Genomic DNA, 21,208 nt, shown 5'->3' with positions numbered 1-21,208 from the left:
AAGAGACGTTTTCTCCTAGAAGTGCTGGACTAAAAATTAAATAAAACTTTTAACATTCGTATATAAGAAAAAAATATCATTAAATTGAACTTTGAAGTGCTCTCCTAGTGGATATTTGACAATTTTAATAGGAGATTCTCACATATACATATTACCATTTTTTAATAAATACTCTAATAATATGTATATTGGAGTAAGTATGAAGAAATAACAATGAACATGACACAAAATAACGTAAAAAAATTTTTTATATACGCTTTGTTTTTCATATAGCAGGGTAGATAGATAATTAGAAACAAATACACATTATTATTTTAAAAAAGATATAACAAGTCGTTCCATATCAATTTGCAGTAACAAAATTGAATATTCAAAAGTCTTTTATATAACATGTACAATACATGTACCTATCTTTTGATGACAGAACAGTTATGAATTTTGAATGTCCAATTAAAACGTATCTCCATTGCAAGTAAAACTTAGAAGAGAGTCAAGGCGAAGACACTGGGCCAAGGTCGCGAGCTGTGGAGCCGACGTGTGACGAATTAGTTGTCTTGATGGCCCTCGCCTTCGTATTTCTGTTGTGTGATTGTGGTGGTATTTGCGGGTTTTTACAATAGATAGTATAAGGAACAAGAGGAACTTGTTTTCATAATAATACATTTTTTGCATATATGTAGGTAGTTGCAATGGTTTTGATGCCCACTCGGGGCACTAATTATGATATGATAATTAAGAAGAATGAAGAAAATGGTGACATCTTTCACTAAATATTCTCTAATATCATATTTATATTACGGCGTATTTCATAAAATTAAATCAATTATATATGTATTTATATATGAATTTTTCCCCTAATGATGAAGTATAATATAAAATTAAATCAATTATATATTATACTTCATCATTAGGGGAAAAAAATATAAGAAATTTGTGTTTGAGTGTATTTTGTTTTTGTAAGAAGTCGTGAAATGTAAGGAATAAGTTATTGACGTTTGTTTTGATTTTTGTCGCCATGACAACAGCTGACAAAACGTCAGTATATCTAGATTGTACCTGCTACCTACGTTATCTATACATAATAATGATTTGGAGCTAAAGTACTCAAAAATACAGTACATTTCGTTCCATTAATTAAAATTTAAAGATAAAATTAATTAAAATTACAAAGAGAGGCGCTACAGCTAATTAGATTAGTGGCTATAATGAATGGCCTGTCAGAAACCATTAACTTTTGTAAAGTCGGTCGTTATAATCTGACTTAATGATAATTCAATATTTATATGAAAACATTATTCGTTTGAAATCAATTGAAATATATATATTGGAGTAAATTTGTTTGTATATCAATTTAAATATTACATATTTATAGACATACACACAGTCTAGCCATAAATAATGATACAAACAAAAATATTTTTTTTATTGAAGTAACGTTATAACTATTACATTATGTTAGTTTGGATTCAATATTTTCATGACTTTAGTTTAGTCAATTGCGCCATTAGATCTTCGTCGATATCAGAAGTGAATTCACCAACTTTGTTGTGTGCCACTGAAGGTGCATTTGTCATTTTGCAATTCAAATTAGGAGGACGTTTGGAGCAAGCCTTACTGTCTAAAACTGACCATAAATTCTATTAGATGATGCCCAGTCTGCAGATCTGATGAAATCTGAACGTTTGTTTCTACCCAAGATGGGTGGTTTTCGACCTGGCGGAAAGTCTTGCTAAAAAGGATCATTTTTTGTTTAGGAACTTCGTGTTGTTGAGGGGTCGAAGTACATTCTGAAGAATGATATCTTGATACATTTGTGTCAATGTTTTGATGCCTTTTTCACAAAAATATGGTTCAGTCATTCCTTCACAGTTAACACCCCATTAAACCATCACTGAAGTTGGATAATATCCACTCTGTTTTAAAAAACCTTTTCTTAACAATAATTTACATAAAAAATGTCCGTTCCCGGAGATCTTGACAACAGGTTCCCTCTGCCTACCCTGCTGTCAAAGCTGCTGCTGACAGCTGCTGACAGCCTGAAGCTGAAAAAACAGCTATTAGCTTAGAGTCCTATCACTATCATTAATAAGGTAAATTACCTAGGGTAATATGCATTATGGTTGCTTAACCGGACGCATGCGATAACTAATAGGCTAATTAGTCCTGTACTAAGTGGCTTGATTTTAGATCATTAGCTTTAGTTACCACTATTTGGTGGTTATATAAAGGAGAAATATCTACTCATATAATAATCTGTTACATAAAGTTTATGAGAATAATAATAATTATAAGCATGTTAGTGAAGTAAAATTTTTGGTTTTTTTTAGCTTCACCTGTATCCCACACATAGCAAGTTAGGCACGGGGAATCTGGGAACCTATTGTTAAGACACTTTTCGGTCCCATGAAGGTACTTCCGTATCCCACTTTCCAGTGGTTTCTTGAAGTATTGCGTGTTGAGTGGCAGTTTTAGACGCTGCGCTTTACGTCATTACCAGAGCCAGAAAATGAAAATATTAATAAATATTTCATTTCATCAAGTGGGAGTCGAACCCCCCCGATGTAGCAGTTACAGTTCGTTCGTACGGCGTCAAGAAAAATTGTGATAGAATTATCTCAATATCAACATAATATAATCAAATAACTATCGGAACATATTCTATTATTATTTAGTCTTATTTGTATTTATTCTTATTGTACGTATACATATAACCAGTCTCTGACTGTAAACACGATTGTTTGTGGGTTCGATCGACTCGAGGTGATGATTATATTTACATTAATTTCATCATCTCGCTCTAGTACACAAAGTCTCTGAAATTGGGCGAAAACAGATTGTTTTTTGTTCAAATATTATTCACAAATATACTACGAGAGTATTAATATATTTCATACATATAAACGAGTACATATAATACATACAATGAAAACATGCTACGTCACAAGGTACGTCCTTTTTAGTATTTACTCAGAAAAGCTCATAGGGCAGAAGTAATTTAAAATTGAAACTCATATAGCAATAATCGATACTCCATGGTATGATTTCTTTCCGTGCCTATGGCCATATCGTACTACTATGTAAATTTATTGTTTGAATAGTTTAATTTTTCGACAAACTACTGACTGTTTCTATTCGTAAATCGCAATTCAAGAGAGAAAGAGAGAATTTCATAATACACAATATTTTAAAAAGTTCTTGATTTAAATATTACTTTTAATAAATATAATATTTGATACAATAAGTATAATATTTTATAATCTATATATATAAAAGGACTTGTCCTCACTGACTGAGGTTAGACGTACGCACAGCCGGAACCGCTGATGGTACAAACGTGAAATTTGCACAGATGTTTACTTTCGTAATCTGGACATCCACTAAGAAGGGATTTTGAAAAATTTTAACCCTAAAGGGGTGAAATAGGGGTTGTAAGTTTGTATGGAAAAAAAATTAAATCGGCATCGATTTTCATAAAATTTTAAATTTAGATTTTTAAAAGTATTTAATTGAACACGTGTTTCATCGTTTTCTAGAATTTACCCCCTAAAGGTGCAAATAAGGGGTTAAAAGTTTGTATAGAAAAAATTTTAAATCGCCACCGATTTTTATAAAATTTGAAATTTAGACTCTTAAAAATATTTCATTGAACACATGTTTCGTGGTTTATTAGAATTCACCCCCTAAATATGCAAGCGAAGCTGCGCGCGTCCGCTAGTAAATATATATTTTATATAAATATAATATTTGGTACTTATATACATAGTTAATGAAAAACAATTCATTTAATAAAATGTAAATTTTATAATTTGAGATTTATTATACATTTTTTGTTTAATTTACTATAAAACATGAGACATAGCATAAAACATGATAAATTTAAAAAACAAATCTACTGTACCATTCAAGTATTTTAACATAGACAACAATCATATTAAACGTCTGAAACTGTTTTATAGGTCCTTATACTGACTTTAATCTAAGCTAAAATAAACTATATAATAGCATTTATAGCGATTTGTCTTTAAATTTAATGAGAAAAATGGAAATTTCCACAGCTAAACCTCATGTTTTTTAAAGATTTTATAATAAAGATTTAAGAATGTTTGATGCTACAAATATTAGTTTTTCATGAAAATTTTATTACTGAGATAAAATAATAAAATTTTTATGCTTTCATCTCAAAGTTTTATGTTAAAAAAGAAATTCTAAAAGTAAATTTTGTATTAAAACACAATAATTTTAGTATATTTTTTATAATGCCTGTTGTTTTATTTTTAAATTATAAACATAAGTACTAACAAAGTAGTCTAATAAAACGTAGTTTTTTACATGAACTTATCAATTGGTTTTATTGTATTAAACATAAAATACATGTATCAAGCAAAGAAAATCTGGAACCAAAATAGTTCGTTCCCTGAGTTCCACCTGATCGAGACATAGCGTGTTAAATAACGGAACTTAACGCCGCATTTTGTTTTACCAAAGCGCGAAAATGAAATTTAAGAAACCACTACCATCGCGATAACAGTCAGATGATAACCCACTGGGTGTTTATATTTCCTAATTCCTTTTAGCTCACCATAAGCTGCAAAACCTGCACATGATAATCTTAGTTCAAGCTACATTATTACAATATGGGACATGGGATATTTGAAAGGGTCTGGATGTTTTCGAAGGTTGGCGCAACGCCAGAATCTAGTCGAAGAGAGCTTTCCACTGCAAGCAGATAAAGTAAGATAAGGAAGCTCTATATTAAAATTTATTAGGGAATTATTCTGTAAATTGTTGAAGGGTAGGATTGTTGAAATAGATTTTTTTGTATTCATAATTATTGAACAGTTTGGATAAGCTTCAATTCTATATTTGTAAGTGGCATAATTATCACTCGAAGGTGATATATTTAGTTTTTTAGCATCACGTTATATCCCTACCGAGGTTGCCAGAGATAACAGAGCACTACGGTCTCTGCATATCTCTTTCACCTCGTCAACTGTCGTCACTCTCTTTAAAAATCATGAGCATGTATTGCTCTCCATCATTGACACTATGTTTCGAAAAATCAACTGATGTCTCTTCTTATCTCCCTTTCCATCTTTAGAATTTTTCTAATATTTTTTAAGAAATAGAATAACGCTTATAAGAAGGCTTCTTTGCTTGGAAATGGTTTAAAATAAAAAAAAAAACGACGAAAGTTCTTTTTTAGCTTTTACTGGATGTTCTACAATAACGTTAGATACCTCTGGCACCCAAATTTGGGTCGTCATAATAATTTATCTGAGCACGCAATTGATAAACTCGTTTGAGCGATTCGTCTACATTGATTTGGAGTGGCGAATGGTTTTGACAGACATTAGTGACGGGTACGTTATTTGGAAATGAGATCTATAATTAAAATTATTCTTATTATAAATTTATCATATGATTATATATTGAGGAACGGAGTGACTTAGCACTAGGTTCCCATTGCCTGTGTGCGGCGTTGAGTTTCGCCACTCAACACGCAATGCGTCCAAAATTCGGCGGAAAGTGGGGAACGAACTGTCTTTCTTAACACTAGGTTACCTCTGCCTATCCTGCTGTGTGCGGGATACAGCGTGAAACTAAAAAGAAGAAAAACATTTTAAAGATTCCCTTGAAAGTACACCTACTATAATTGTAAATCTAATTAATACTCATACTGATAAGAGTTTGTTCTTACCTTTCAGGCTCTCAAAAGTTATAGCCCCAGTGGTTTTTACTACATTACAAGTACCCAATTAATTTGAAAGTGTTACTAAATTTGTTTTTTTTTCCTTAAGTAATTGCGCGTAAAAAATTACGTTTTATCCATGAAAATTGTAAAATATGAAATTTATTATGAAGCAATAAACTTTTTACTGCCATTCTAACGATTTAAAGGTAATAAAAAATTCTGAAATATGTGCCTTCGTAATGGAATGACGTAGACTTAATGCCAATGATAATGAAAACAGATATGCCAGATGCCGTTTTGTGTGGCGTACCTCATTTAACTCTATATGACGTTCATAACTCGAACTCATATAGAGGATATTAAAGAATAATGACAGTAGAAAAGCAACTCTTTAAATAAGAGTACTAATTATTTTATTATAAATTTAAAATTAAATATTGTTTATTAAGTACCAGAAAATTAATTATTACTAAATACCCTGAAAAGTTAGACACATGATACTAACTTTCCGCCGTAGATACTTATGAATTAATTAAGCTTAAATGGATTCTCTAACGGTCAGGTAGGCACAGTACAAGATATTTGGAAAAATTACTTTATATTATTTATTTAAATTTATATTTCCATTTCTTCTCGTTTCCAAAAATTCGGCGGAAAGTTTGGAACGGAGTGCTTAACACTAGGTAAAGCTGATTTCATTTCATTTTTACTTTATACAGAAAATCCAAGAAAACTATCGATATTTTCTTCTTAGTTTTAACTGTTACATATACATGTGTGTTTAATAAAGCAAAGTTTACCACATCAAAAGGAACAGTACCTACTTACAACAGTTGCCTAACGTAGATTTGAAATAGCGTTCTCCGTCAGTCAAGAATTTCAATTAAACACTACTACTTTAGCACAACTACATCAATTTAAGTGTACCAAACTCTTCCGTTAAAACCATATCTTAGAGTGTAAATCTGCTAGGATTTTACCCTAAGTAAGCAAATTCTCAGTAAAGCCAAAAAACGATGAGTATTTACAGGTATATTATTATCAGAAAATTATATTATCTCTCAAAAATTGATTTCAATAGATCGATTTGAAAGTGTAAAATTTATTTTTTCTCTACTGCGTGAAATAAAATAAATTTAATACTTTCGAATGGTATAAAAATGTACGAGTACATAATAACAAAAAACGTATTTAGCAGATTCGCATTATTTACTGAGTGAGTGACAAACACACAAAACTAATGAACTTAAATGAAATTTAGCTTAGATAGGTAAGGGAATATTGGGGAGAGCAAAGAGAAAATTAGAGGGCCGAGAAAAAATGAGATATCCCATTTTACGTCTTAAAATATACTCAAACAAGTTAGGGGTTACTAGTATACCATAAATAAGAAATACATGGCATATTCTATGAATTTATAAAGTTTATGAAAAACCGGGAACGCGTGTCGGCGGCAATAAAATATGGCCTCACAAAAAATCTTGCACCTTTTGTTTTACCTTTACAAATGTTGTACCTTTACTAGCAAAAGTATTACTATTGTAGACCATAGGTTTAATTTTTATGTTATACATTTATACATATGTATAATAATATATTATTTATAAACACTACTAGATATAATCTCTCTCTCTCTCTCTATAAAACCTTTCTCTTATATTTTTAAAAAATATAAAAAAACAGAGTCACGTTTTTGCCTTCATAGCAGAGTAGGAGAAAATTCAAATAATTTCAAAAACAATAAGTTCCTCTAGAAAGTATTGTACCCTACTACATCTTACAGTATAGAGGGAACCTAGTGTTGAAACACTTCTGTTTTCCACCTTCTTTCACGCATTGCGTGTTGAGTGGAGGAACACAGCGTAAATATGTCATAATCTGAAAGCAATTTCATATCTAAACCAATTAAACGTTAAGAAAACAGAACATTCAATTAATCTAAAAAGCAAAGTTAGAACGGCCATATGTGTAATTCACGAAGCCCAATCATATTTGCAAATCATCCACCGAATTGGAACTGGAGATGGGAATCGAGTCTATTGCGGTCATATAACAGGATGTTTGAGATTTGGAAAAGTGATTGAGTATCAGCTAAAACAATTTTGACTAATTAATATTAAGTAAATTAATTTAGTACATTGACTTTTATTTAGTTTGATAACTCTGGAAATCTACCGTTACTGTAAATTGATGTTTATATTTGAAATATGTTAATTTTTTTTGTATCACTAAGAATATAAAAATTAGTTAGGAGTAATAATATTCTATACATTAAATACATGAGTTAAATATTTCCATATATTTTATTTGGGCAGACAGTGGGGAACGGAGTATCTGTGCACTAGGTTCTCTCTGTACACTCTGCTGTGCCAAAAAACCGTGAAGCTGTTAAATATTTTCATTCATCTTCCATATACAGTACAGAGGGAGTAAAATCGGTAATCTTCGTTCATCAGTTTGTCAAACTGTCAGCAAAATCAATGTCATATTGTGTTATGGATAACATTTTTCAAAACCACCTCTCAAAACAAACTTAACTTAAATGTACATTACAACAGCTACTTGTTATATTGTATGTTTTTAATTTGGAAGCACGAAGAGAGCTCACTTATTATAGAACATACTTCTTCTATCAATAAATTATTACAATTCCGAAAATCCTAGAGCCTAAGCTAGAATAGCTGCAATTTGAGTCTAAAAAAGTAAATTATTCATTTCAAGTTAACATTTTAAATAATTTATTCCACAAGTATTATAAAGATATTGCGAGAACATTATATCCTATATATTGTTTAGTTTCATAATAAGTAAGGCACATTATTCCGTCCAGCCCTGTCCTAGATTCCTAATTGCTCCCTTTCGTAGCACCTTAATGACTTCCCCAATTTCGACGGAATTCTGTTTTAAAACGACTCTTCCCTGAGTTTCTCTGGCTTTGTTCTATGTCATATTTCATACCACTGCATTACACAAGAATAATTAGAAATAATGTATGCAGAAAGAATGCTTTTGTTCTGAATAACATGATATAAGGCATATAATTATTATTTGTATTAATTGTTTACTTCCCGCGCATAGCAGGGTAGGCAGACGGAACCTGGGAGCCTAGTGTAAAGAAACTTCGTTACCATTATGATATTCTCCACTTTCCGCCAAATTCTGCTGCCTAATAAGACATCTTTAATATTCTCCGTCTACTGTAATATTTTCTACACGTCTATTAGGGAAGATTGCATAGTATAAAAGATCTTAGCGGACATCGGTGAAAACGATTTTGCTTAATGCAATAGTTTAAGTAAAGTATGTAAATAATACTTTAATCTCAAAAAAAAATCGGCGGAAAGTAAGAAATGAAGTCTCTTAATACTAGGTTCCCCCTGCTTACCTTGCTACATACGGGGTAAAGCCTGAAACTGATTTTTTTTATTTAATTTTAGCCAACCAACCATCCGCATAGTAAGGTGCATAAATATGAACTAATTAACGGTGGAGTACCGTTACCTTAAACACCTTAATGGTCAGGTGGATGGAGTGATCAAAGCGTAAACATTAATGAACGAGCACTTTCCGTCACAGCCGCTGCTAGCACAGCCTCTGAGTTTTGAAAGGAAATTTCAGCTATGAATACATCTTTCAGATATTTACGTGAAATGTTCAAATTGAGTTGTCAATCTTATATTGATTTTCTTTTGTATTATACTTATTTTTCTATACTATTTCAATTTTGGTATAATAATAATGATATTTATTAGGTTTTAATTAGTTATTTTAAATTTATTTATTTAGGTAAATGTTTTGCTATTGACGTCGATGTTAACGATTAAATTATTCTCATTTCTCCGCTTTGGTTAACAATGAGTTCCACCACTGACCACGCCATGTCTCAAAAAATGTGACGGAGAGTTGGAGACGGACTACCTTAATACTGGCTTCACTCTGTCTACCTTCATATGGAGAAAAGCGTGAAGTTGAAAAAATACAAATAACAATATTAATGAAAATATAAAATTTAAATGAGTCTTTAATAGTTTAGATAAGGCTGAAAATGCATTACTAGTCGTTAGTACGTCGCTAAATTCTCGTTAAGCTTCCGTTCTCGCGTATAAAATATCATTATAGAGTTGAGAATATGTTGTTACCATCTTCTGATACGCTTCTAATGTAAATAATATTATTTTGGCTGCTTCCTTGACTATTAACGTTGTTCAATAAATTTCCATATTATTAATATAGATGTTTTTTTTAACTTCTGACGAAAACAATGGGATATATAATTGTTTTAAAGTTACCACCCCTTTTTAGGGTTCCGGAAAGGAACCCTTATAAGATCATTTTGTTTTCCGTCCGTCCGTCTGTCTATCTGTCTGTCTGTCAAGAGTCTTTATCTCAGGGTCGCTTGGAGACATCGAGTTGGTACGGTTTGACCATTTACTTCGACACTATCAAGGGAATCAACAAGTAGTAGTACTTCGAGAAAAAAAACTATACGTTTTTGGTTAAATCCTAAAAAGATAAGCTTTAAAAGGGGAGCAAAATTAGGCTAAACTAAGCTTTAGTTTCAGAAAAAGCTCGAGACCTGCAAATTTTGTACGGAACCGGAGGTGGGCGAGCCCGAATCGCGCTTGTCCGGTTTTTTTAGTTTTTTGTTTACTTTTTAAAGCTTTTTGTATCGAGGTTTTTTAATTATCAATATAATTTATTTTTGTATAATTATTTCAGGATTAGAATGGATCTTTTACAGTGTCTGGTCTCCTTGGAATCATTTATAATTCCCTATGTAGCCAGGGAGACGTTTCTTTACAATGAGTATAAATTTTATTATCATCATAATAATGAGAAATATTCTTTATATTAAAATTATTGCTACCCTTCTTTGATTCGTTCAATACGAAAAAGATTAGGGGTAAAGAAAAAAAAGCAATATATTTTTTTCTATAACATTGCAATAAATCAGTCTTGTAACATTTAATCTCGCAACTCGACGGTACCTATAATACCCGCCAGTCATGCCATAGTTGCATATAATGGTTTTATTATCATATTTTCACACAAAATAAATGCCCATTCGTGATCCACTAACTAGTATTGTTCAAAAATACGCTCCAGTAATGAGATGCGTGTTTTTTACTACTTTTGTTATGCAAATATGGATGGCATTTTTAATAAGATTCTAAAGTTTTGAATAAGAATTTCTATATGAAAATTTTTAATTAACTAGACGTTTTCTTTTTTTTACAGCAACAATTGAAGCTGCCTCAAATTGGCTGTAGCAGAAGCTAAATGATAAGTATGTAAAATTTCATCACAAAAGAAATTAAGGGCACCTAAAAATAGATACACACACCAAAACATAAAATATTTAAAAAAATATAGGAGAAATTAGTTAAAAAATCTTATTTCATCCAAATTTAAGATTTGCATTACAAATTTACAAAATATTGTATTATTTGTTTGAATCACGTTAAAAGGAACGATTATTGCAATCGATTTCATAAAGAAAGTTTTCGTGAACCAGTTAAAGTTAAATTAAGCTCTCTCAGATTTATTTTAAATGTAACTTCAAACCACATACTAACGCGGTTTTGAGTAATTACTGGTTACTTTCAAAGCTTTGCATAGAATCCTTTCTATTAGAAAACTTTGTCCGCAAGTCTTCTAGCTAATTTTATCTATGTATTTCTATGATACTAAGTATTTTAATTGTGTTTTTATTTACCAAATTACAAGAACGTTTTTATTACTGCGACAGTGATTGCTTAAAACAATTGAAAAAGTATATATTGTAAATATTTCAGATAAAAATAAGAAAAGATAATAAAAATAGGACTGTGAAGGTAAGGTACAGTTTACATGTGGATATCAAGTATATTTATAAGTCTTTAAGTTTTTATTTCAAGTGAACTCATTGAAGATGTCATACCAATTATTTACCATCGTCATACTTACACTATTATCTTTTGTTAATTGCAATAAGCACATTACAATTTTTTCGGATTTCAACAATAATGATGATGTGCTATTTTTTAAAAGTACTTTTCCATGGATCGTTGAAAATATAGGACTTGATATCAAATTTCTATTTCTTTTTAAAAACTCTAAGGAGAAATCTGGCAGAATACAATGTTCTGTTTTACAATTGTCACAAAATCCTTACTTACAAGCTGAATATCTCCGCTGTGAAGCTAACGGTGACACAGATTGTATTGAAACAATTCCGCTGGACATTTATCACTTAAATAAATGTATGAGAACAAAGGCTCGATATTTTGCAAGAAAAGCAAAATATGGATTCAAGAGACTGAAAATTGACACAACCCCCACCATAATATTACCCAGACGAGAAATTTACAAAGACGTGGCTCCAGAAGAACTTTTAGAGAAAATCTGTGCACTTTACCGTAAAAGTAGAAAGCCTCAGGGTTGCTTAAACCCCTCACCAATACCAGATCACTCAAATTCAGGTAGTACTACAAAACCTGACCATAAAACGGAAGCTACTAGTGCTAGTAATCCGACAAAAGAAGCGACAACAAAAAGTACTATTGCTCATAGCGACAAACCAACTTCAACAGATACAAACAAAACAGAATCTAAAACTACCCCTACGCCAGGTGAAGATAAAAAGTCCCAAAATAATTCTAGCGCCGATCAAAAATCAGACAAAGCGAATAACAAAAACAAGCCAGACTCAAAAAATATTGAAGAACCCCCTAAGCCAGGTGAAGATAAAAACTCACAAAATAATTCTAGCGCCGATCAAAAATCAGACAAAGCGAATAACAAAAATAAGCCAGACTCAAAAAATGTTGAAGAACCCCGTAAGCCAGGTGAAGATAAAAAGTCCCAAAATAATTCTAGCCCCGATCAAAAATCAGACAAAGGGAATAACAAAAACAAGCCAGACTCAAAAAATATTGAAGAACCCCCTAAGCCAGGTAAAGATAAAAACTCACAAAATAATTCTAGCGCCGATCAAAAATCAGACAAAGCGAATAACAAAAATAAGCCAGACTCAAAAAATGTTGAAGAACCCCCTAAGCCAGGTGAAGATAAAAACTCACAAAATAATTCTAGCCCCGATCAAAAATCAGACAAAGCGAATAACAAAAACAAGCCAGACTAAAAAAATGTTGAAGAACCAGATAACAAACAAAACTCACAAACATCGAGTAATATAAACCGAAACCAAAGCTCAAAAGTAAATAAACGAGAATTTAACTCCGAATATGTACCAAAACTTGAATGAGATAATACTTAGCAATTAAAAGCTTAAATTAGAAAGTACTAAGTTAATAGATTTCATCTACTTTAGTTTTATTTTAAGGCTGTTTTAGATTATTACTTTAAAATATACCTTATTTTACAAATAGCTTAGTTAGAAATAGAATTAGTGGAAGTTTATACCATATTAATGTGATCTCAATATGGATCGCAACAGGTTTGTTTGTTTTGAGTAATTAAATTTGTTGAGTTTTAAGTTACTATAATCCTTCTTTAGGTTGAGAAATATTGATGGCATAGTTAAGGGAGGAGGATAATGCCAAAAGACACCACGACAAATCGTTTTATTGGAGAAAATACCGATCATTTTGTAAGTCAAAATTGTTTGGTTAAAAAATAATATATTTTATGGTTGTATTAAATTTATACACTTTTCATCATTGTAAGTAGTTTTAATAAAGTTATGACGAAAATAGATTTTTCTTAATTATTATTTTTCACCTTAGGGGTTGTCCATTAATCACGTGAGGCTTGGAAGGGGGGGGAGGGGTTTGATAAAAATCACGAAAATAACACAAGGGGGAGGGGGGGGCATGGGGGGGTGTAGTAAGATATCTCGTGTATTTATTTTTTCGTCTAACGCGCGATTTTTAAACAAATATTAAGCACAGTGCCAACAACTGACCTGCAAGATGCTTATCCAGCTGTTAGTGTTGAAGAATGTCTTGCTAATCCGTGGTCCGAAGACAATATACATTAAATATATTTATGTACTAGTACAATACATGTTTTTCCTATGATTAAGCTCTTCGTTTATTATTATTGTTATGGCAATAAAAAAAAACTTGCAACCTGGTGTAGACATTTTTATTATGGTCCTTAATTTCAGAATAAAATAAGATTATAGTTTATACCTGTATTTAAATTAAGATAATATTCAGAAAATTTTAAGATTCGTTGTAGCTACTAAAAATACACGTGATGTTGAGAAGGGGGAGGGGTGGTGGTCTTAAACCTCACTACGTATCACCAATGGGGGAGGGGGGGTTAAAAAATGCTAAAAAAAGATCACGTGATTAATGGACAACCCCTTATATTGTATCCTGCATGTAGCAGGGTAGGCCGAGGTAGCCTAGTGTTAAAATTTTCCGCCACGTTCTGGAGGCATGGCGTGTTGAGTAGCAAAACTCAACGCCACGCTTTGCCTCAATACCAGAACGAAGATTTTTTTTTTATTAATATTTCAATTAGTCGAGTGGGGACTGAACCCACGCCCTTTACATTGCACTTTAAAAAAATTTTTGCCCTTACGGCGTAGCAGTCTATATCAACGTCTTAAAAGTGATAAATTTGTTCAAAGTAATATTACCGATTTTTTTTACGTAAATTCAAGCCTAATTCTGGAGATATTTTGTTTTTACGCAATTATCAAAGAGAGAAAGCCTTTCAAATACTTATAATGCATTTGAAGTTGCTTTGATGTGACATAACCGCGCACACAAAGAATGTGTCTCGTTACTGGCAAAAACTTCTCTAGTGCATGTTTCATGAAAGATTTAAACCCCTTTTGTCAGCTATTTCGTCTGCTCACATTTTGTGAGAATATTTTTATGATTCTTTACAATTTGTGTGTTATTTTGAGTGTGCATGAAAATAATTTATGTTTAAAATTATACGTATATTTTTAAAATATAAATCCACTCCACGCTGTATGCCGTTCACTACAGGGTAGGCATAAATGTAAATAAATATTTCACTTCCTCGAATGGGGATCGAACCCACAACCGTCGCGTGACAGTCGCACCCTTGTGCCGCTGTGGCACGACAGCCTCGATACATGTATTTTATTTTTACTATTTTTAATTTAAAAATATAACAAACCCTATAATTTTTTCCTACAGCCCAAGATCCCAGAGCCGCCAGACCTATATCATTTTAGCAAAGCTGACATTTTGAGGACTATTAGTCTAATATGTAGTTAAGACAGTATGCCTACTCACTAATTTGAAAGTGGGGACCTTGTCCTGGGCCCTCAGTCTAGTACTATTAATGAGAAAGTTATTCTAGAAAATATAAGAAACAGTTATTTTGTATTTTTATCCTCTATCTGTAAGATAGCATTAATTATTAGATTACTATCTGAAACTTTAATCGTAACCGGTGAAACTGGCCCTTAAACTGGTAAGTAGTATTTGAGGCCGTCGTGGCGCGGTGGAATAAGCGGGCGCGTATATGCAATGGACATTCGATTTCCACTTGGAGGAGTGAAATTCTTAATATTTTCACTCATTTCAGCGCAGCGTTAAATTGCGTCAAAAATCGAAAGTAGGAAATGAATGGTCTCCAGAGTTCCTTAACACTAAGTTCCAGATTCCCTCTGCACTCTGCTAAGAGCAGCACACAGCGTGAAGTTAAAAAAAATAATAGAATTACTTACAGTCTAAATCACAGAATAAAAGGTACTTAAAATGTGTAATGGTTATGTGCAAAAGCTGAAATGAACTATTTCGTGAGCCAGCTGAAGTTAAATTAAGCTCTCTCAGATTTGTTTTACATTTATGAATTCAAACCACATACTAACGTGGTTTTAAGTAATTACTGGCTACTTTCAAAGCTTTGCATAAAGTGCTTTCTATTATAAAACTTTGACCGCAGGTCTTTTGACTAATTTTATATCTATGATCGTCGTTTTAGTCAAATATCTAATTTTAATTATGCTTACCAAATTAATACTTAATTATGCTTTTATTATGTTTACCAAATTACAAGAATGTTTTTATTACTGTGATAGTGATTGCTAAGAATGTATTGCAAGTATTTTAGATATTTGCAAAAAAATGTTAGCAATATATAGTATTTACATATTGCAAATATTTAAGATAAATATAAGGAACGCCAATAAAAATAGGAATGTGAAGATACAGTACAGCTTATCAGTGGGTATCAGGTATATTTATAAAAGTCTGTACCTATTATTTTATTAAAAGTGAGCTCATTGAAGATGTCATACCAATTATTTACCGTCGTCATACTTACGCTATTATCATTTGTTAGCTGTAATATATACATTACTGTTTTTTCGGATTTCAATAATAATGATGATGTGCTATTTTTCAAAAGTACTTTTCCATGGATCATTGAAAATGTGGGACTGGATATAAATTTCCTATTTCATTTTAAAGACTCTAAGGAAAAATCTGGCAGAAGACAATGTTCTCTTTTACAATTTTCACAAAATCCTTATTTACAAGCTGAATATCTCAAGTGTGAAGCTAACGGAAACACAGATTGTATTAAAAAACTTCCGTTGGACATTTATCTTGTAAATAAATGTATGAGAACAAAGGCTCGATATTTTGCGAGAAGAGCAGAATATGAGTTCAAAAGACTGAAAATTGACACAACACCTACCATATTTTTATCAACACGAAAAATTTACAAAAACCTAGCCCCAGAAGAGGTTTTAAAGAAACTCTGTGCACTCTACCCCAAAATTAGAAAACCTCAGGGTTGCTTAAACCCCTCACTAATACCAGATCACTCAAATTCAAGTAGTACAACAATACCAGACCATAAAACGGAAAATACTAGTACCAGTAAGCAGACAGAAGAAGCTACAACAAAAAGTAATATTGCTCCTAACGACACACAAACAACCACTTCAACAGATGCAGAAAAAATAGAATCTCAAACTACCATTAAGCCAAATGAGGACAAAAATAATTCTAGCTCCAATCAAAAATCAGAGAATACGAGTAACGATAACGAATCAGACTCCAAGAATGTCGAAGAAACAACCAAAACCAAGGCTCTAAAGTAAATAAATTGAACAGAACTCTCCGAATTTGTACCACAATAAAACTGAGCACGTGAAAGCTAGGATTAGAAACTACATAATTAATTAGATTTTATGTACTTTAGTTTTATTTTAAAAAAATGGTCATAACTATAATTTAAAGTATACCTTAAATTACAAATAGCTTAATTAGCAATGGAATTTCTAAGTTTACACCATATTAATGGAACCTCAATACGGATCGCGACAGGTTTGTTTGTTTAGAGTAATTAATTTGTTGAGTTTGAAATTTTAATAACACTTCGGCAAGGTTGAGAAATATTAATGGCATAGTTAAGGGAGGCGGGCCAAGAGACACCACGACAAATCGTTTATTAGAGAAAATACAAATCATTCTGTAAGTTAAAATGATTTGATTTCATAATTGTAAGTAGTTTTAATAAGCCTATGAGGAAAATTGTTTTTTAATTTATTTATTTTTACCTTCACCTTGTATCTCGCAAGTAGCAGGGTAGGCCTAGGCAGCCTAGTATTAGGACGCTCCGCTCCCCACTTTTCGCCAAATTCTGGAAGCATTGCGTGTTGAATAGACGAATTAACGCCACGTTTTGCCACTGTACTATTTTTTTTTTATTAATATTCATTTACTCAAGTGGGGATAAAATCCATAACGTATCACCTTTACAGTCGCACTCTTGTGCGCTTGCGCCACGACTGGACCTTAACATTTATTTTTCCCTAACAGCGTAGCAGTCAATATCGATGTCTTAAAACTCATATTGGTATTTGCAATGTTCGAAGCAACATTACCGAAATATTCTACGTAAATTCAAGCCTAATTCTGGAGATACTTTGTTTTTACGCAATTATCAAAGAGAGAAAGCCTTTCAAATACTTATAATACATTTGAAGTTGCATTGATGTGACATAACCGCACACACAAAGAATGTGTCTCGTTACTGGCAAAAACTTCTCTAATGCATGATTCATGAAAGATTTAAGCCCCTTTTAGCAGCTATTTCGTTTGTTCACATTTGTGAGAATATTTTTATGATTCTTTACAATTTATATTTATTTAGAGTATTATAATATTCATGCAGAATATCACATTCCGCCGAATTTTTGACACATTGTGTGTCGATTGGTGAAACTCAACGCCGGGCTTTTGCCTTTTTTATTGTAATAATGTAATATTCCTCGAATCGGGATACATTCGAGGAAATGAATAATTATTAAAATGTATATTTTCATTTCTTCGCTCTAGTGACGAAGCAAAGCGCGGCGTTGAGTTCCCCCACTCAAAAACTCTAAGTCCAAAATTTTGAAGAGAATATGGAACAATGTGTCTAAACACTAGGTTCTCTCTACCCTGTGTTAGAGATTGCGTGAAGATGATTTATTTTTATTTTTTACAGAAGGCATACTATTGAGCTATATTAAGAAAAAAATCAACAGTTTGGCTGTATTTGCCAATTTTCTTCCAGAATCCGATTTTTCAAAAAATATTTTAATAATTCTCAAATATCTGCCGTACCACTGAAAATCGGCAATCATATACAGTGGTTAAAATGGATAGATACCTCTACCCGAAGACAACCGTTGATCTGTCGATCGCGTTACAGCCTATATAAGTACCTGGAATTTTTGTTTATAAATTTTCCTGTAAAAGCATTTTTCCTTTACAACCATTAAAAAATTTAGCTGTGACGGCTTCATTGAACCGGATCATCCTGAATAAATGATGCCAAGTAATCTTGTTTACGTACAAAGCTATTTGCCATGGCACTTAGTGTTCCTTTTGGGATAATAGGGCTGGTGGTTCCATTATTTTTACCTATTCAAGTAAATGGTAAATCTAAACGCCGTCGTAGCGCAGGGGCACAAGAGTGAGTCTAAACGTCTTGTGGGTCTTGTGGGTTCGATTCCCAGTAGGGACAATGAATATATTTAATAATTTCATTTCACAAGGCAAAGCGCCAGTTTAAGTTAAGCCACTCAACACCGTTACCTACAGAAATTGGCGGAAAGTGGGATAAGGAAGTGGAAGGAAAGTGGGAACAGAGTGTCTTAACCTAGGATCAATCAATCTCACATAGTGGTGGGGAATACAGATTTAAGCTACAAAAAGTAAATGGTATGGACGTTTGGCAACTCCCCAGCTACGTCACTACGGAGATACAGTGAGAACATATCTTACATATCTTTATCTCTATGTGTTGTATTCTATAATACAGGAATATCTTTTATATTTTCTACGCCCCAAAAACAAGATTACAGAAAAAAAAGTTATATTACCTAAGTGTTATTTATTATTTACTTTGGTTGGCTATCTAGAGTAATTCTGTAATTTATACCGCTCAACTTTCTAACTTCTTGTGAAAATATTATTTCATTGTTTGCGTCTATTCTTATAGAATCTCTAGTTCCTAAAATATATGATATATTTTCAGAGGTTTTTGTTCAACCAATACTCCTCTACAGTTATTCGATCCGCTTTTTTTTCTGAGATTCAATTCGATATTTTTTGTCTATTGCAATGTCTTTAAAAGTTTTTATATATTTTACATAATGAATGATAATTAGAATTAAAATAAAAGTAGGCACTAAAGTTAAAACGGAGTGTCTTGATACATGATTTTAAAACTTAAGCTGTTTTTTAAGTTGTTATTTTTTTCCTACGTCAAAAGGACAGTGGCTATCGTATAAATTAAAATGTATTTAAAAAATATATTAATCAACTCAGTAGCTCGAATGTAAAATATTTACAAATAATGAAAATACGAAATACGTGGGCAAAAGAAATATAAATAATATATCCTTTGAGCGAGCACTGTTGTGGCCCGTGTCGTGTTAAAAGCTTTTAAATAATACAGAACCTCTTTAAAATAAAGTTGAGTGGACGGTTTTATTATATTTTTATGATTTGTATTGGATATTATTAGTTGGGGCACGAAATTTCAAGACTACTTAGTGAGTTTAGGCTTTAAATATTAAATAATGACATAATGTTGCAAGATAAAACTTTAGGGTTATACGTTTTAGATTTACGCTGTTTCACATGCAATGCAAGGGGTAGGCAGAGGGAGGCAGAGAGCAGGGAAGCGGAGTGTCATAACACTAATAATTTAAAATTTAAGTGATATTTTTAAAAAATGTATCAATCGATTCTTTTATTCGATTGTTTCTCTGGTTAATAACATCAATAACAACCACTTAAATAATTTAAAGAATAATAATCAATTAAAAACTCTAATGTATAATTTTTCTTTTCTTTTCCTTTCCACTATCTCAATTCTCTATTAACCGCAATGCAGGTGGTACGTCTTTAACCAGACATATTTCACATTATATTGGCGCGCTCGTTGAAACATGTCGACAGTTTTAATCAGCCTCCGTCGAATGAATTCCTTTCATTGCCACCTACATAAAGGTATGAACAACTGACCAACTTACAAGTATGATTGGAATAGGAATAGGTTATTTGGATTTTAATTTAATTTCAATATTTAATATACATTTTAATATTTCATTATTTTTTAATTCTATTTCGCTGGTTGGCTCCTAAATCCAAGTGTTATAAAACTCCGTACAAACAAGCACTGCGTAACTGCGTTATGCAAGCTTTGAACCAAAAAAATACTTGGAGATTTTACTAGAGTTTAGTAGAGGACTATACCACATCTTTAAAATATAAATAAAGATAAAAATACATTCAAAATATAATAAACAACCTGTTGTTCAGCTTATAAACCTTAAAAACGAAGCTTCACGATATCCAGAGGAAAGTGAATCAAACAAAACAGAGGGGAGAACCGATCGTGCCTAAGCCGTTACAAAACAAATCTCTGTCAATTTGGACCATTTGAGAAGATTAAAAAGATATTTAACTAATCTGTATCAGCATGAACCATTATTGTAGGCGTTGGATAAGCTGATGGTGAAATTTCGAGGCGGTATACAAATTTGAGCGTTTTTTTAATTGTGAATGACTTTCTTTATTATTTAAACAAAGCAATCTGAGAGACCTTAGCAAGTTTATTTATTATTCATAACAGATATTTCCGAAGAAAAAATTTGGTATGTCTACTTTTATAAATTGTGCTTTTTGTTAGCATACAATCTTGAAATTCATGCGGAACCTTCTATATACCTGACTCGCATTAGGCCTGCTTTTTTGCCAGATATAGGGAATACTTTGAAAATGAAAATTATGTTTAGCACTGGAAATTATGTTTATTAACATTGATGGATATATGATATGTTAATAATTAAGATGCGGCATTCTGCTCCAGCGCTCAGTATCTATCTCAACCCTCACAAAAAGTAAAGAAAATGATCTAAAAATATTAATAGAGAAAAAAGAACCTACTTTTAAGCCCATTTAAAACGAAATACAGGAAACTAACAAACATAAAACATGGCCATTACAATTCTAAAATTCAGCAACAAGTGAGGCAATGATACCGGGAAGCCATTTCTCTCGGCGGTCAAATTAAATA

General features: G+C 31.9%; 3 protein-coding genes across 3 annotated transcripts in view; 2 read left to right on the top strand and 1 right to left on the bottom strand.

Annotated features, from left to right (window-relative positions):
• The window catches only part of LOC146533798 (potassium channel subfamily K member 18-like), a 108,985-nt gene that overhangs the window by 71,536 nt on the left and 16,241 nt on the right, over window positions 1-21,208 (bottom strand). The window lies entirely within an intron of this gene.
• LOC146533800 (uncharacterized) lies at window positions 9,428-13,384 on the top strand. The gene has a single exon (XM_085194978.1). It carries the CDS (start codon window positions 11,604-11,606, stop codon window positions 12,813-12,815), a length of 1,212 nt encoding a protein of 403 aa, XP_085051104.1. The 5' UTR covers window positions 9,428-11,603; the 3' UTR covers window positions 12,816-13,384.
• LOC146533799 (uncharacterized) lies at window positions 15,876-19,507 on the top strand. Its single transcript, XM_085194964.1, has one exon. The coding sequence runs from the start codon at window positions 15,915-15,917 to the stop codon at window positions 16,731-16,733; it is 819 nt and encodes a 272-aa protein (XP_085051090.1). The 5' UTR covers window positions 15,876-15,914; the 3' UTR covers window positions 16,734-19,507.

The sequence above is a fragment of the Heliconius melpomene genome, chromosome 12 (assembly GCF_056956725.1).
Source record: "Heliconius melpomene rosina isolate 202511_hmr_F chromosome 12, ASM5695672v1, whole genome shotgun sequence".
Classification (NCBI taxonomy): domain Eukaryota; kingdom Metazoa; phylum Arthropoda; class Insecta; order Lepidoptera; family Nymphalidae; genus Heliconius; species Heliconius melpomene.
Note: the sequence above shows the minus strand (reverse complement) of the source record. Positions and strands in the feature narration are given on the sequence as shown.